Source organism: Homalodisca vitripennis, chromosome X, assembly GCF_021130785.1.
Source record: "Homalodisca vitripennis isolate AUS2020 chromosome X, UT_GWSS_2.1, whole genome shotgun sequence".
In the NCBI taxonomy this organism is placed as follows: Eukaryota; Metazoa; Arthropoda; class Insecta; order Hemiptera; family Cicadellidae; genus Homalodisca; species Homalodisca vitripennis.
Window position 1 is genome coordinate 42,770,511 of NC_060215.1, and position 16,765 is coordinate 42,787,275.

The following is a 16,765-nucleotide window of genomic DNA, read 5'->3' on the forward strand; positions in this document are numbered from 1 at the left end:
ATTGACGCCAAAATGCTTCAAGAGTGTAATCGTGTTAACAGTGTTTCCACGCGGCGTGAGCCTGAAAACCTAGATAATCTCCATGACACTATCCACGTAAGCTTAACAAGCACGCACGATCTCCCCCCAAGTGACGTTTGAAAAACACTTCTCTAGCATTGCCATAAACTTTCTTTTGAACATTAGTAAAGGTTTGTTTCATCACAACTTCCAAATGTTATTTTATACATAAAATTAATATAAAGGGAATAAAATAATAATAACCTCAAATAATCCCTGAGTATGAAAACAGTAAAAGTATTATTGTTTTATTTTAACAATATTATATGGCCATTTAAATGGCCTGTCTGATACCTCCAAAAGTGATGGAATAGCTTATATAACATTAAAATAGAGGAATCAAGTTCCCTTGATTTATTATTAGTTAAATGCCAATTAGATTTAAGAGGGAGAATTGCATGGAACAAAATAACCCGTAAACATTTTTTAGATGCTCCCCGTCCACCATTTTAGGGAAGAAAGAATAATTTGACATCCACTTCTAAGGGAGATTTGAACATTATTAACCAAGAGTTATAATGTAGAGAAGGAGGCTTTTGCGCATGTTTCCATCCAATAAAAAAAACGATCCATCACAAGGGAATCCAAAAAATACCATTTAATAAGAATAAATCTAAATTTTTGTTCCATTTTTTATGGTATTATATTTCGAATGTTTCACGGAAAACACACACAATGCATCCATTACAAAAGTAATGGATAAAATAATCAGCGTAAAAGAAGTATTTTAAGCGAAGCGCGCAACCTAATCGTGGTTGAATTACTAAACTAGTGTAGATGCTTTTAACAGGTGTAAAACTAACTGCATTACATCTGTGTCTAAGGCACATTATACCTGTTATAATGATGTATTAGGCCTGCGTATGCCTATAATATATAAGTAAAGCATTTACTGACCACAAATATTCGTTCCTGTTATTTTCTATCTCTTATAACTAGTGTTTCTGCAAACGTCCTTTCGCTCCGCTTTCAGGTTTTAAATGTCGATATTTTTACAATACAAGTTTGTATTACTCTTTAAGCTTAAAAACTACAATTGTGAAAACTTGTTACTATATATTTAGTAGACTTAATAACACATTTTAAATATTTTGTTTCCTCTAGGGCAAATATAATTACATTCAAAATTAATAAAATATTCTTTTGTTGGAACTGCAAACCATTTATGATCAAACATTAACTGTTTCTAAACAGTATTTTTCATATACTTTAAAACTATACAAAACGTCGAAAACGATTGAATACTTATAAGGCAAAAAAAACTAAACCGAAATAATGTTTTTGCCTAAAATAAAAAAAAAAAATACGTACACACCCTATAAGTCGAGTTGTAGTATACGAATGTATACTACCCTGTTAAATTGAAAAAGTATTTATACTTGTATAAAACATATCTATAAAATCCTTAATTTTATTAATGAGTCACTTTGAGTAGGCATTTAATGGGGGAATTACATAGACATAAAAAACTATTTATTGTACAGCAGTTTATAAAATAAGTGTTTGTAGTTCTGAGTAATAGCTACCGCTACAAGTATTATCTTCCAATATCTGAAATCAATGATTTTTTTTATTAAAACAATACTTAGTGCCCCGGGTAAATAAGTTAAAATATAGTTAGTTATTATTAAAACTTATAAGTATCACATACTGGTTACTACTGGTACTATGATATTGGTTCGTTAAGTTATTATCAGCTTGATTATTAACTCTTAACTAGTACCTAATTATTTATCAATTTGTTTAAGGGTTATTTCACGTAATTAACCTCTACACGAAGTAAAACCTAAACACAACTTATGTACGTTGTGAAAATCTATTAATTTTCTCCAGAAGATTCCTCATGCTTAATAATTACTATAAATACTAAGAACATATATTTTATATTCTTCAGATGTACTGGTGCAAGTCAACCCATCCTTATGCTAGATATATCATCCTCTAGGTCCTTTATATTACATTCTTTAGGTATAATCTTTTAATTCGATCCCTAATATTCTTATCGAGTTTCCAAATAATTCTTTATGGGGATATGCTATGATATTATATTCTTTGTGTCTAAACGTTTAAGTCGGACAACGCTTATGCTAGAATTAATATTATCCTCAAAGTTTCGAACAATTCATCATCGATTTATATATATATATATATATATATATATATTCTTTTTGTGTTATTGTTTAAGTCGTAACGCTTTTATCACAACTGGTACTGCCCCCTTAGTATCAAACCTCAATTATCATTATATATTATGAATTGAGTCGGACCACACTTATGCTAGAGTAAATATTCTCCATAAAATCCTAACCATTCATTATAGAATCTCTCGTCTTTGACGACAAATATATTCATGGTAGTCTTGGCAGAACAAATTTAATAGCATTAGTAATTAAAATTATCAGTATAGCCTTTAAGCGCGACCGAGAATAATTCAGAGGTATTGAAAGTGTCCGTTTGGTGTGTATTTATTCCTCATGATCCCAGTGACACAAACTGTGAATATTAAGTTTATCTCCTTGGCACGAATAGCTGCGTAATATTGTGACAGGTCACTTCACACAAAGGTTTCCTTGTATCCACATACCGAAGAGTGATCTGGATATTGACGACGGCACAATGCGAGAACTGAAGAGTTCTGAGAAACGCCTATATAGCCATAAACTAATATTTGCAGACGATAATCACGGCTTTGACAACCCGTATCAAAGCTGTTATTGTTGTGTCAATCTCCAGCCAGGCCTAAAACTTTGGATCAATCAATTAGAGTAGATTCCTCGAGTAAACACAAGAGCCATTAGCAGTTCCTGTGAGTCAGCGCCACTTCCTCCTCTCGGCTCCGTCTCCAGCGAGATAGCTCATAATGACTCGCTCTCCACTGATGTGTAATTGTTATCAAATAGGGCTATCAGTGAGCTGTTCCCTGATATTAAATGGTGCAGCTTTGCTCGATGACAACGCCACGTGTCCAGTTGTGGTTTTTGACTTGCTACAAACATCCTGTAGGATGTAGGAATTCACCTTCTTTTGTACAGTCATCGTACACGTCAACCAGTTTGTACGGTTTACTGTGAAACCCTGCACTGCTCATTCCGTAAATTTCCTTGGGAAGTGGTTGAAGAATGATGTCACTTTTCTTAATTATTCTATTAATGGTTGTTATTTTAATAACGATCGTTTAATACACACTCTAGATTTATTTTTTTATTTTCTGCAAAACTTCGCTGTTTATACTATTTACGACTACTTATACTTATACTGTTTATACTATACTGTACTTAATTTATTAACAATATAATGCACAGTACTACTCTAATTAATTTCTTCATACATGTGTTAGTCACATTAACTTAAAAAGTCTATCAATAATGAGTTAATAATTCAAAGTGAATGTTGATAGTTATGAACGTTGCAACAATTGTAAATATAGAGTAATTATTGATGTAAAGCAAAATACAGAACACTTTAATAATTCACGAGGCATTTCAACATCACTTCATTAGGTGTGTTTCCATTTACACCGGACGATGGCAAATTTGAAATTATTGGAGTATTATATATTTTCTTTTATAGAAATAAATTATTTTCCAATAAGAAGAGCTCCTCTTTCGATGAAATAGAGATAAATTAAGTTTAACAAGCGTATATTTATATAATAATTTGTTTTTTTTTAATAAAATCTTTCATATAAAGTCTAATATATTTTAACGATGTATAATAACAACACATATCCACAATACTTTAAATAACTTCATAATAAAAAAATTTAGTGCAGACTGAAAATACACTATTGTTAATAATATAAAAAAGGTTTTAAAATTATAATTTATTACTTATTTGGGATATGAATAAAACAATGTATTACTATTAAAAATCAGTACATACACAACCACGATCTAAAAAATGTGGAATAGTCTCTTTGTTATACCATTTCGAAATGGGTCAATGAAATAATCATGGACTGGATATTCACAACCAATCCATTCATCTTTGTTTCCAGAACTCATCAGGCGAGATACTGTTCTGGTCCGTTAGTGTTGACTGTTTTGAATTCTGTCAGAGATATTTCAGGAATATAATAGAGGCCTTTTTATCCTTCACTTTGCGACAGACTATAGTAGGTCTTTATAAAATCAAGTTATGCATTATTTCAGATATTTTTGTTTCAAAACTAGTATCATCCCATCGAACAGAAATTACGACAATGATTGAAGTTGGTTTTCACTCGATGATTTACACTTCTTTTCTGTTTGTACCAATATGATGAACGATAATGCCCGAATAACAGTAACTAACTGAGTAGTATTTCTGTTCACACAACGCAAATCAGCAAAGGTACATCACTGTGAAATTATTGATATAATTTCGTGCACTATTAAAATGCATACTTCTTACATGTATGTTGCGTTTAATGTTTTATATCAATCACGTAGTACACTTTTAGTTTGTGACTCAACATTCTTAATTTAAGCAAAAAAGACATTTTGTAACAAAAAGATTTCAAAAAATTTGTATGTCTAATATATACTCGGCAACTATATCACAACCGTATTACGTGTTTTTTCTTTTTTACTTTGTAATTTTAACATTCATCTTTTTAAGATGATGTATTAGTGCGGAATTAAAAAACTATTTTAAACATTCTTATTGTATAAAAAGGTAATTACAATGTTAAAAATGTAGCTTCTTGAGATTGTTAAATATATCATTTCCAAATTTTTTGAGTTTTGAGAGTTACGTAACGGCTTTACAAATACCTTTACAAAATGACTACACAAACGTATGCCAGTAAGACAATAAATGATTGGCAGCTTGATGTTCAGGAAGATTTGTTCTACTTTACTAATCTTGTAGAGGTCTGATACCTTCACGTTGCCTTTGATAACTGTCAAGGTTTTGGGATGCACTTTTCCTTAGCATTGTTGCACTTTTCTTCGCGGCTGTGTCATTATAAAACAAAAGCAGAGAAACATGAGATCATTTCTGGAAACGAATTAAATTCACAAACATCCTAATGATAATGTTGAAAGCCTAAAGTTGTAGGAAATGTGACAAACTGAACCATCTTATTTTAATACCGAAATATTTACTCAGGATATTGACTGTTAAGTTTTCTGTGGAATGCCGTTAAATCATAACTCAATGACTATATATCCAGATGTATAGATAAAAGATAAATTTGTGATTTCAAAACGTTATATTTCAAATCTAATAATATACTGTACTTAATTTTCTTAAACTAAAAACCTCATTTTAGGTTAACAAATACAACACCAAAAATATATCTAAAACTTAAATGGTTGGAATGTTAGTATTTTATACAAAAACAATACGTACATGTCTTTATGTATTTTTATACACGATTTAGTCGTTTTAGAATATAGACGTCTTATGGGTTGCATTGAAAGTGGTTAATGAATATACCATTGTAACTAATCAATATTTGATTTTATTTGACAAGATATTTTTTCATCAACAAAAAAATGTGTTGGTTGTAATTATTTTTGGATTTTTAGTTTTAGTACAGTATCACTGCTCGTTTATAAAAAAAATGTAAACCGAACAGGATATGCATTATTCTTAGGCTTACGAGGCCATCATCATGAGTATCAGAATATCCGGTTGAAACCGCGTAGTAAAACCTGCTTACATAATTCAAATCTTCAAATATTTCTGCCTCGCTGTAGAGAATGTGGAGAACCATTTTCAGCAACCATTTTTGGTCAAATGTTGGACCAAAACTGAATTTCAGTTCGAACAAAAGGCCAAATTTGGTTCAACATTTGTTGAGCGAAGATGATTCTCCACAGCGTGGCAGAAATATTAAAATATTTGAATTGTGTTAGCAGTTTTTCGACGCAATTCGTACCGAAAACTCTTGATGATAGTATTTAGTTTGAGCAGCTTTTGACTTCAACTCAAAAATAGAAGAATATCAAAATATTAACTCTTTTTGCAGGTTACAATCTTTAAATTTAAATTAAAAACCAACCGTCTGATTTGTAAATGACAAATAAATCAGTATCAACCAACAAGGTAAAGATGGACTATTCGGCCAAAATGGCCATTTTCGGGTTTTATATTTCATCAGCTGAAGCTAATATAAATTTTATTTGTGAGTTCTGTGGTTTTTTATAAGTGTTGGGAGTTGTTCAAATTTGTTTTTAACCCTTTCGATACTGTGCACAAAAGTAACGCAAGTTGGCTCTCGGCTCCCGGACTAATTACTGATAGCTGGAAGATCCTTATCTCCCAGTAAGATCCGATAGAAGCGTGATGTCACCATCAATGAATGAATGTCACTGACCTTCATCAAAACTAGACGCAGAATCTCCATCTTACAGCCAATTGCAAGCTAACCGTGTACGCAATTTCAGGTCTGTAATGCTTCTTCAGAACCGTATCTTAAAGTAATGTATTTTAAATTATTGTAGATTTTATATAGCCAACTTATACATGAATACTCTATATTCTGACTCCTACCAAACACAATGACTATTTAGTAAATTTACTCATCATAAACTGCGTGATTGACAAATAATCCACAGTACAAATAAATTAGCCTGCGGCACAGTAAATGCTCTCGTGAATAGATCCGGTTTATGGAGTTCAGAGCACAGACAGTTAGGTAATCGTATAATTACTATGAAGCTTAGACGTTGCTTTACAACATGATAAGAGACAAGGTCTTCGGTAGTTTCTTCACTCTTACTTTCAACTTAGCTCGTAGACCTAATTTAAATGAAAGATATTCGTATCATGGAGTAAAAATACTCGGATAATAGCTGGAATCAGCTATTAAAGTGCAAGTTTATAGCTTCAATAGCCACATTATACTATAATACATGTCGTTAGGCGTAAACAATATTCGTCGTGTATTTAGATTTTTAACTTCGATGGCTGTGGCCTTAACTTTTTTTTAAGTTATAAAATTTAATATAACTTTTCATTACAGTTTGTCAATTGTTATAAATCTACTTAAATGTTATTTGTATCGTTATTATAATCAGAGATTATAATTATATCTCTTTATTTATTCCTATTTATTACATTCGATTTATATTATCCGAATTATTATATTCATATGAAATGTTCTTTTGTTTGACCTGTTTATTTATTGTTGTTATAATGTCTTGTTGTTATAATTTATAGATTTATATTGTTGTTATTTGTATTAATACTTCTATATGTATTTATTATTAGCTTGTGAATGTATGTGTGACTATCTAGACTTATTATTATGGTTGTAAAATATGAAACTTGGATCCGGCATGAGCTGGGAGTCTGTTGTTGGCATTAGTTTAGTTTCATATTGTATATATTATATACTACATAAACACTTGATAACTATGATAATAGAAATAACAAGATTTAATATAATTGGTGAGTTATTTTGATTGTTGGTTGTGGTTACAGATAGCGTAAGCTTTGGTTAAGGCAAATAATAATAGTTTAATCTAATATTTGTATAAATCAAGTTTGGTTGTTAATTTAATGTGCAGCTAACCTATGTATATTACAATTTTATGTTAAATGTGTAAAGATTTGTCACACTGCACTTCACGAATAAAGATTTGTGAACTGTGAACAAATTAGCCTGGGTAGTATTAATTAAACAATAACACGTGTAATCATCAATAAAAGTAATGAGTAATGCCAATGACCTTGTTTAGTGGATACGGCTGTAATTTCAATATAACCGAGTCAAGCAACAAGAAGCGTGGCTGCTTCTCGGATGGGTGACCGCTGAGCGATCTGTATTTGCTAATAGTCAGTTCTCTCCCTCAGCCATTGCTGATCACCTTAAAGCCGTAGAATAATTACCTTCACGAAATCGTACATTTTTAATATTGACTTTCAAAAATAAAAAACATGCAGTGTCATACTAATCGAGCAAAGCTTTAAGATCGTAGTATCGTCCAAAAAGTCAGTCACTGCACATTATCCAGCTTCATTATTCCCTAAAACCTAGTTGCATGACCCAATTACAGTGTTTAATGAGGTAATTTGTCGTTCAAGATACATGCAGTCGTCCTAGTTAAGGTACCTCATGTTGCACATGATGAATGTATTGTAAAATCTCTCTTATTTTGACTTGCGTCTCATAAACACAATCTATTCGGTCTACTAACCCTTAAAGCGTAGAAAAAGTTTGGCCTCTCATTTAGATCTATTTTTTTAATTCCAGGCTTACGAAAGTTAAATTCATTTTCCGTTTCCTAGAAGAAATGACAAACAAACAATATAAAAAAAACTACCGGTCACATGTTACCGGTAGGCTATATCCGTGTGCATCGACAGACGAAATGGCAATAAAAAAACAACACTCATTGTGGTTTTATTTTTGGCGTGTCACGTATTCCAATTTGCTTCCAGACGGTCATAAATCAAAACATTTACGCATATGCTCGGTCATTTATTTTGTGTTTCAGACCACCCGTCTCAAATGTCTAATGGCCAAACGTTTAACTGCAGCTGTTTAGTTTAAACAGAGTCCTCACTAAATCGACAACAAAGAATTTGTTTAAAATAATTTAAACTCTTCAAAAAATACAGGGTGTCCTATAAAAAGTGTGTTTCATAGTCGAATCTCTAAAATCTCAAACACCAACACCTATCGTGCTGTGCATCATTTTAATAGTGTTTGCATCCTACATATTTCGGTGAAGAATATGTTACATTATCTCTATTGTTTCAAAATGGCGGGCCAAAGGTACACGAAATATTATTCGTCCTTTATTACCACTCCTTTGATACGAACATACACCAAAATAAATTTTTGTCCGATACTCATGATACGTGCCAAATGATACCATGTTTTGCCGTATGTTTAAGACCACGTTGGGCAATTACGAGGCTAAAAAGTTTCAAATAAAACATTAAAGTTTTATATTCACTGCGTTAATAAACATCACTTTAACCGTGCGGTATTATTGGCTATCAAGGCCCAATTTTACCCTGGTCTAGGTTTACTTCACTCCCTTTCCTATATGATAGGTAGGCCTATGCTAACCAATTGTGATTGTAACCTTTATAGTAATTTATATTGACATTTTTAGAAAAAAAATTCTGAATTCGAATGTAGAGGTGTTGAATACGCTTTTCATATTAGGTGAGTGTTGAAAACAGTAAAACTACAGGGCGTTACTATACAAGGATATTTCTTGATCGATATTTATTTAAAAAATTCAGATTTATTTTATTTTGGGCCACGCAATTGCCTAACTATTTGTAAAGAGATAATTTAAACTTCCTCTCGGTACCCATAAATACAGTTTATTTGATGCAGTTTGCTAATAGTTAAAAACTAGAAAATAAACTTTAAATGTGATAGTTGGTCATACAGCCTTTGATGTGGCGGAATACCTCCTACTCTTTACAATTTAAAATGTTTTGATTAGGGATATTATTTATATTCAGAAAAGTGTAGAATTTACTGTGTTAAAAATATTTTGAAAACACAGCGCTTTGAAATATATTTTTCTATATTTTAAAGCGTGTCAAGAAGTATTCAAATAAGTTTATTTAGATGTAGGCTCGTATCACACGAGTGGGAATAAAAAGACTAAAACAAGCACTATTTTCTATACCGCCATTTTTAAATTATTAGAGATAATTTAGTATTTTTAGGATGGAAATACTTTTAAAGTGATGCACAATATGAAGTGTGTTAGCATTTGGAATTTTCGAGATTTGAACGTGGGACCCTTGTTTTTGGGACACTCTATGTTTTACAGAGTTTAACTTATTTTCTAAGAATTCTTCGGGAAAGATTTAGTGGCGAACTGTTAAAACTAAACATCTGCAGTTAGCCATTCAACTACTACATGTTTGAGAAGGGTGGTCTGAAACATTTATATAGTACATATACTCGGCAGTTTCGGGAATTATACTATGTACAATTTGAGACAACCGAATTTGTGTATATACTTAAGCTCAACCCTAGTTTCGTGCTGGGCGAAGCCATTATAATAATGGTTGAAAATATTATTGGATATATGAAACACGCTACCTGAATATTAAAGTAGCTGATAAATATTTGGCAATAAGTTTAGTTACTAAATACAATTGATAAAAGAGCCAATAGAGTAAACAATAATTAATGCGACTTACTTCCTTGTTTTCCTCCATAGAAATTATATTAAATTGTTACGTAATTACGACGTTGTCATTCATTTCAGCTATATTGTTTATCGTATACCGCGATTGGCGCATTCCGATTTATCCGTTGGTCATGTTTTACGCGTCGTTAAACCAAACGTTAAATGTAGCGGCACTGGTTAGATATACTATCGTTCAAAAAGTCTCTCAATGTGTTACTGTGTCTTGTTGTATATAAGTACATCATAGTGATGAATAGATGTTTAAGAATTTGTCAGTATCTCGATACATCAAAGAAGTGTGCCATCACAGTGATGAATAGATGTTTCAGAATTTGTCAGTATCTCGATACATCAAAGAAGTGTGCCATCACAGTGATGAATAGATGTTTCAGAATTTGTCAGTATCTCGATACATCAAAGAAGTGTGCCATCACAGTGATGAATAGATGTTTCAGAATTTGTCAGTATCTCGATACATCAAAGAAGTGTGCAACCGTCAATAAAGATGCACGACAACTGAATGCAAACTTGATTTGTTTACGACAATCAGATAGTGTACAGTGAACTCTATGCTGTGATTTTAGCGACTCACTATGCCTCTGACGGAAAGTTTTATCCACACTGATTGTATGATAGGAAGCAAGTATCACTTCCAACTGAATCTACACATTTTGGGTAAAACTGTATCATTCTTACCCCGTGGAAGCAAATCTTGAACAGCCTTACTCTTGAAGAAGACATGTATACATTTTAGACATAACTCATCATCTTTACTTACTCCGGACATGAATAGTACAAATTTCAGTTTCCACTAGAATTGGTTATCGTATTCTATAGTAAAGATTACTTTTGGGTGCTGGCATTTTCCGTATGGAATGCACAGTTTGTTAGCTTGCCAATTATTTTCTTCAGATATTTTCTACAAACAGCTTTTCAAACTGTCCCTTACTGCATATGTAGATGCAGCCAGATAACAGTGTTTAGCAGTGAAAGTAAAAATCTATCATATTAGGTTTTTCTGAACATTAGAATTGCGTTTCACAGTTGTAAAATTGTATATATGTATAGTAAACAAAACTCTTTAGAAACAAGAACACAGTAAATAAATAAACGTAACATTTAAGACAGGAAATATCAAACTGTTGGGTATTTCAAAATAAGAATCTTCAACCAAACAGGTAAAAAGGCCTGAGCTATTGAAGGTTACCAAATGATAATTAGCGTATGTGTAAACAAATTACTGTATGTGACAACGAAACGAGGCCACTTTAGATAGTTCATTCAGTAATAAGTAGACCAATATTATCATGCCACTAATGCAAAGTATCACAAGAGATTGGAGAGTTTGTAAATTCATTTATTCTTACAAATTGCCCATCGTCAGTCATGAGCTTTAAACAAAGAAAATTATATTGCTGTATTTATATAATTTAAATTACATTAAAAACTTACGGGTATTATAATACCTTAAAAATAAAACAATCATTTAACAGCGCAAATCTAAATAAATTTAAAGTTTACTCAATGCAGTTTCCTTTTCTTATTTTTTGCAAGTAAACTAATCACTATTAAGGATTTTAGATGCTTCATTTCATTGCTTTTTAGTTTATACGTTTTGTTCCATTGCGTATCAAGTCTTAATACCTCATAATTTTCTGAATTTAAAGAAAATCTATTTCCACCCTATTAATACTGGGCGCTCAATATTTTTGAAAAATTGAATTCTAATTTTTATTACTTGGTTTTTTTACTGCAGATGTTATTACAAGTACTTCATGGGTTAAAATGTCTTAGAATGCTGTGTTAAACCTGAATACAAAAATACACAGTACTCCATGAGAAATTTAAAAGGTTGGTCAGGAGATTGGAAAATGCTGCATATTATAGAAAACTATTTTATTGTGTATAGTGATGTAAATAGTTACATAGGCAAGACTATGTTCTCAATTGTTTTTTTTATAAACTATTTATGAAATCCTAATGGTCGTTCAGTTAGAGTATATATGTTTTATTTGAGCACATAAAGATTTTTTAGCCTCGGATGTAGTTAGTAAAAGTTATGGATATAAAAAACTATTTTCTGCCACGTTTTAATCCTTAAAGTCGAATATTTTTATGGTCAAAACCTAACTGGAAATTAGAATTATAAGATTGTAAGTACCTATATCAAATATTAATCATTCAAATAAAATCAGATATATAAAAAATATTGATTTCATTTTCTCATCCTTGTCCAACCATTTTTTAAACCTTCAATGTGGTTTAAACCAATTATGCCTGCATAATCAAGTTTTCAAAATATGTCTGACATGAATTTTGATTTTCCTATTTAAATAATACAATTACCTTTAACTGTTGTAAATGTACACACACACACACACACACACACACACACACACACACACACACACACACACACACACACACACACACACACACATATCAAATACTTAAAATTCATCTCATACACCCAAAGTTTGAAAGAATTATATGATTTTTACATTCTATCGTTACATTGTACAAAAATAGAACACTACGCTTTTCGACGATCTAACCTATTCACAAGGTGTCAAAAACTGTAAGGCACAAAACCTAACGTCCACAAATATTGTTTTTCTGTCGCCTTAACTTGATTTTGAATATTAAGAAGTCACAATAGCTACATATTTTTTCTATACTTTTAATCAATTATTAATACAGAAGACTTAGAAGTTATTAAATATAATTCCCTTTTAGATAAAGAAACATTTCATAAACGGTATTTAAATTACCTGTGTAGTACATTTCATGTTAAAGTTTCCTTGTTTTTGTTAATAAATATATCTCAGTAATAATTTTAACATATGCATTCAATAACATATTGTTGTACATATGTCATGTAATTTTGTAATTCAACACACTCGGTAAACTATTACTTGTAAAGCAACACTTCTTTTCTAAAGATTTCGGCTGAATTAAGAGCAGTCTAATGTTGAATCAAACCATTATGATAAGATTCGCTAACAGATTACTGTATTATAAAGCTCAACACATGTGTTTAACTTGTGATAAGAACTCAAGGTCCTCCAGGTTTATTAGCTATTACATGGTGGTTAACACTCCCTGGCTTACTTTGCGTTATTACAACATTCACCACTACTACACGCATTTATATAGACTATCTATGAGATAATATTAAATTTGTGTATTATATATGCTGGAGAAATAAAATCTGAAATAAAAGCCTGAATTTTGAGAGTGATGGATTTTTTGAGGAAAGTTATCGATTATAATCCTATTTTAGTTAACTATGGGCGGATTGTATAGGTTATTCCATGGGTCCGTACATTTCTTTCTTCCAAAACTTTAAGGTCTGAAGATAAAATCTTCTAAACCAGTTCGATCTAAATACCGCCATGAAATGTCAATTGCAGCTTTATGAACACTAATACTATTTATATACAGAGTGTGGCAGAACAAACTGAGCAGTCTTTTAATTATAAAGAGTAATGGAGCTAGATATTCAAAAATGGCGTTTACTTTAAATATCAGTAGAAATACAATTATATGTTCACTATATTTTTAAAATATTCTTAAAATGGCGGGATTAACATCAACATAGTTCTGAGGACGATCTCTTAAGTTTTGTACAGCTCGTTCACACTATCACCTCCTCAATAATCCGATCTCAACAGTGTGTAAAGGCAGTGTTAGAACACTATCCTCACGAATGCTCTTGCCTGGTGACCCGTCAGGCCAATCCACTCTTTGAGTAGTAATCACTGATCTTTGTTTTCTTAAAGCCCGCAATTCAAAGCCTAGATATTCTCAGTCCAAACCATGTTTGGTACTGAAATAGAGACCCCGACGGAAGACTATGATTACGAATAACTCTCTCCTCACCCCCACAACCAGAGAATTGGCTGGCTCAGCCTTCTGCCGCACCCTATACATCGTATATCCTAGTTCAGCACAAATATCATCTTGAGGATTTGGTTTTAAGGGATATCGTAGTTTCATGCATTTTGCAAAAGAAAACTTGGAGGATTCTATAAGTCCAAGTGTTGGATATACTTGTACAGTGATTTCCATAAAGTGTGTGCACATATTAAGTTCGAGTGTTCGATCTCTGGTTGGTACAATTAAAAAAAAAAAAAAAAAACTGTGTAGTCACAACCCTTTCAAGTATCTGTTGTTATATAAGAAAAATATAAAGTGTGTGATCATTTCACGGAAATTTTAGTACTTAGGAGCTTTATAATCAGGCCTAAATAAAAATAGTTGAAGATAAAGATATGATTTTATACAACACGTATATGAATTATGGCTGAAGGGGATAAGTTGTTTTTATTTATGAAAAGATTAATGTAACAAACAATGTAATTTCCTTAGGTCAAAAAACAACTTAAAAACATGCCATTGTATATACTCTAGAGATGTATTCATACATATACTGTAAAAATCTACACTTATATGTTCATCAGTGTATAACGACATTGCTTTAAACGCCCATTATACGTCGTGGAGTTATCTAAAAAAATTTAATTTCTTAGGGAAGTTTTTTTAAGCGACTGTGAGTCTAAAATGTTTACAACCTGAACATTAACGATATAACCTAATGCCGATAATAAGATTATCAGGAGTCATGCCTTCTCTTGCCTCACTGTGTGCTTCATGTTTAGTAATTATTATTTCACTAATTACTTCAGAAACAAAATAAATATTCCATCTGAAACACCTCAGAAAAATGTATTCATTTACAGTAAAATAAAACAATGCACTTCCAGAAATCACTATTAGTTATAACAGTTTAAATTTAAGTTAAAAGATAAACAGACTGGTATTTTTATACAGTATCCAAAAAGCTGTCGAGGAGCACTTTGTATTGTTGATACTGTCTTCAGTAAAGTTCTCTACTTCAATCTTTTTATTGTTTGCGCTCCATCGTTTAGTATTGAAAAATTATACACTTTAGGATAAAAAATAAAAATCGTTTGATTGTGTATTGGTTATACTTTTAAACGTAGACAACTCCCATCAATCTAGGATCAAACATAAGGTCGTAAAAGTGGTTGAACCATTCTTATGGCGTATTGTTGTCGTATAGAAGTTTCTCCACAGCCGACTTTTCAAATCGTATAGGGACAAATTTGAATTCCTTTAGTGAAATAACGTAACTTCTTTGTTCTAGCGAGCGTGGAAATAAATGTTACCGTAACTACATCTACTGACAGCTTCGTTTTGCACGCTGAAGGCCTTGACATAGACCCCTCCAGGGTATCAGTGCAGTACCACTCCAGGCTACGTGGTTGGAGGGAGGAAAGTGTATCAGATGTCGTACACAACAGCTCCTTCCTGGACATCAAACTGGAGAGACCTGGGCTCACCGGGGACTACATCATCACCATCGGATACACGGGCACCTTCCAAAACGAGATGGCTGGTTTTTGCAAAGTTGGCTACCATTTCAACCGAATGCAGAAGTAAGTTTAGATTACATTTCACTTACTCAATTTGTTCAGCATTTTAAATTAAAGTAAATAATATTTTCTCTTCACCATTATCTTAAATGACTGATTTTCGTAAATTTCCCGTTCGGTGGTTTTTTATGGATATCTTGTATCAAGTAAAATGACCCTTTTCCAAGAATATATTTTAATTTACTGCTTTTTCCAGGTTATGCGAGTTAAATTAGTTTTAACCACTATTTTTCCCGACTTCATAAAGTTCTTTGAAATTGTTATTGGTTACATTTGTAAACTCTAGGTCCTGTCCCCTTAGAAAATCACTTAAAGTTACTACTCGTATTAGCTTAAATGGTTTCATTTATATAAGTTGTACCAATCAATTAAGCTGTTTTTGGATTTTCCCTCCCACCCTGTATCTTGTAACCATAACGAATTACAGTGACATCAGTTCACATATCTCGCTGTGCAATCAAACACCATATTGTGACAACTCCTAACTTAGGAGGGTAAGAATACGATAGTTTCGGTTTATATTAAATCATTACCTCTTCAAATGAGGTGAAATTTGAATGTTCCTATTCACTGTTTAAAGCTGATGAGAGGGAACTTAAAATAATTTTCATAATTATATCATATTTCTACTTTAATCATATATATCAAACAAGAACTAAGGTAGCTGTTTCAGGTTGAGTGGTTGAGAGGGCTTGACAACCCCAACTCCGCCTCTTTAATAAAGCATTTTTCATTTTTTTCAACAACCAAGTACTTTTTTACCATACCAGACTAGTAGCCAGTGAAATAAATTGTATACACCAAATATTTATGTAAATCTTATAATACAAAACTGGCGACATGCCCAAAATCGTTTTAGATTGTATTTTGAAATTTTGGTATCAAGCATCAAGGATGTAACGTACAGATACTCTTAGCTATACAGATTAGGGTTACGTTCTTTTCCTCTGTGGAGTTACAGTATAATTAATTATGTAGTCTGTACACTGTTATAGCATTTGCCTTTTATCTCGGAATTTGTATGTCATGATTTAAAAATATACATCTTAGCGACCACATTCACGGGCATTTAACGTTGCCGATATTTATCTCATAAGCTTTTTTCACTTATTCATAATGTTTTCCTTTTTTTTTTTCCGTTTTTAA

The 16,765-nt window shown here is 31.8% G+C and overlaps 1 protein-coding gene across 1 annotated transcript in view; it reads left to right on the forward strand.

Annotated features, from left to right (window-relative positions):
• LOC124368967 (membrane alanyl aminopeptidase-like) overlaps positions 1-16,765 on the forward strand; it is a 71,499-nt gene that overhangs the window by 10,302 nt on the left and 44,432 nt on the right. Inside the window, exon 2 of the mRNA XM_046826547.1 lies at positions 15,331-15,622. Coding sequence (XP_046682503.1) covers positions 15,331-15,622 — 292 coding nt within the window. The remainder of the gene's footprint in view (positions 1-15,330; positions 15,623-16,765) is intronic.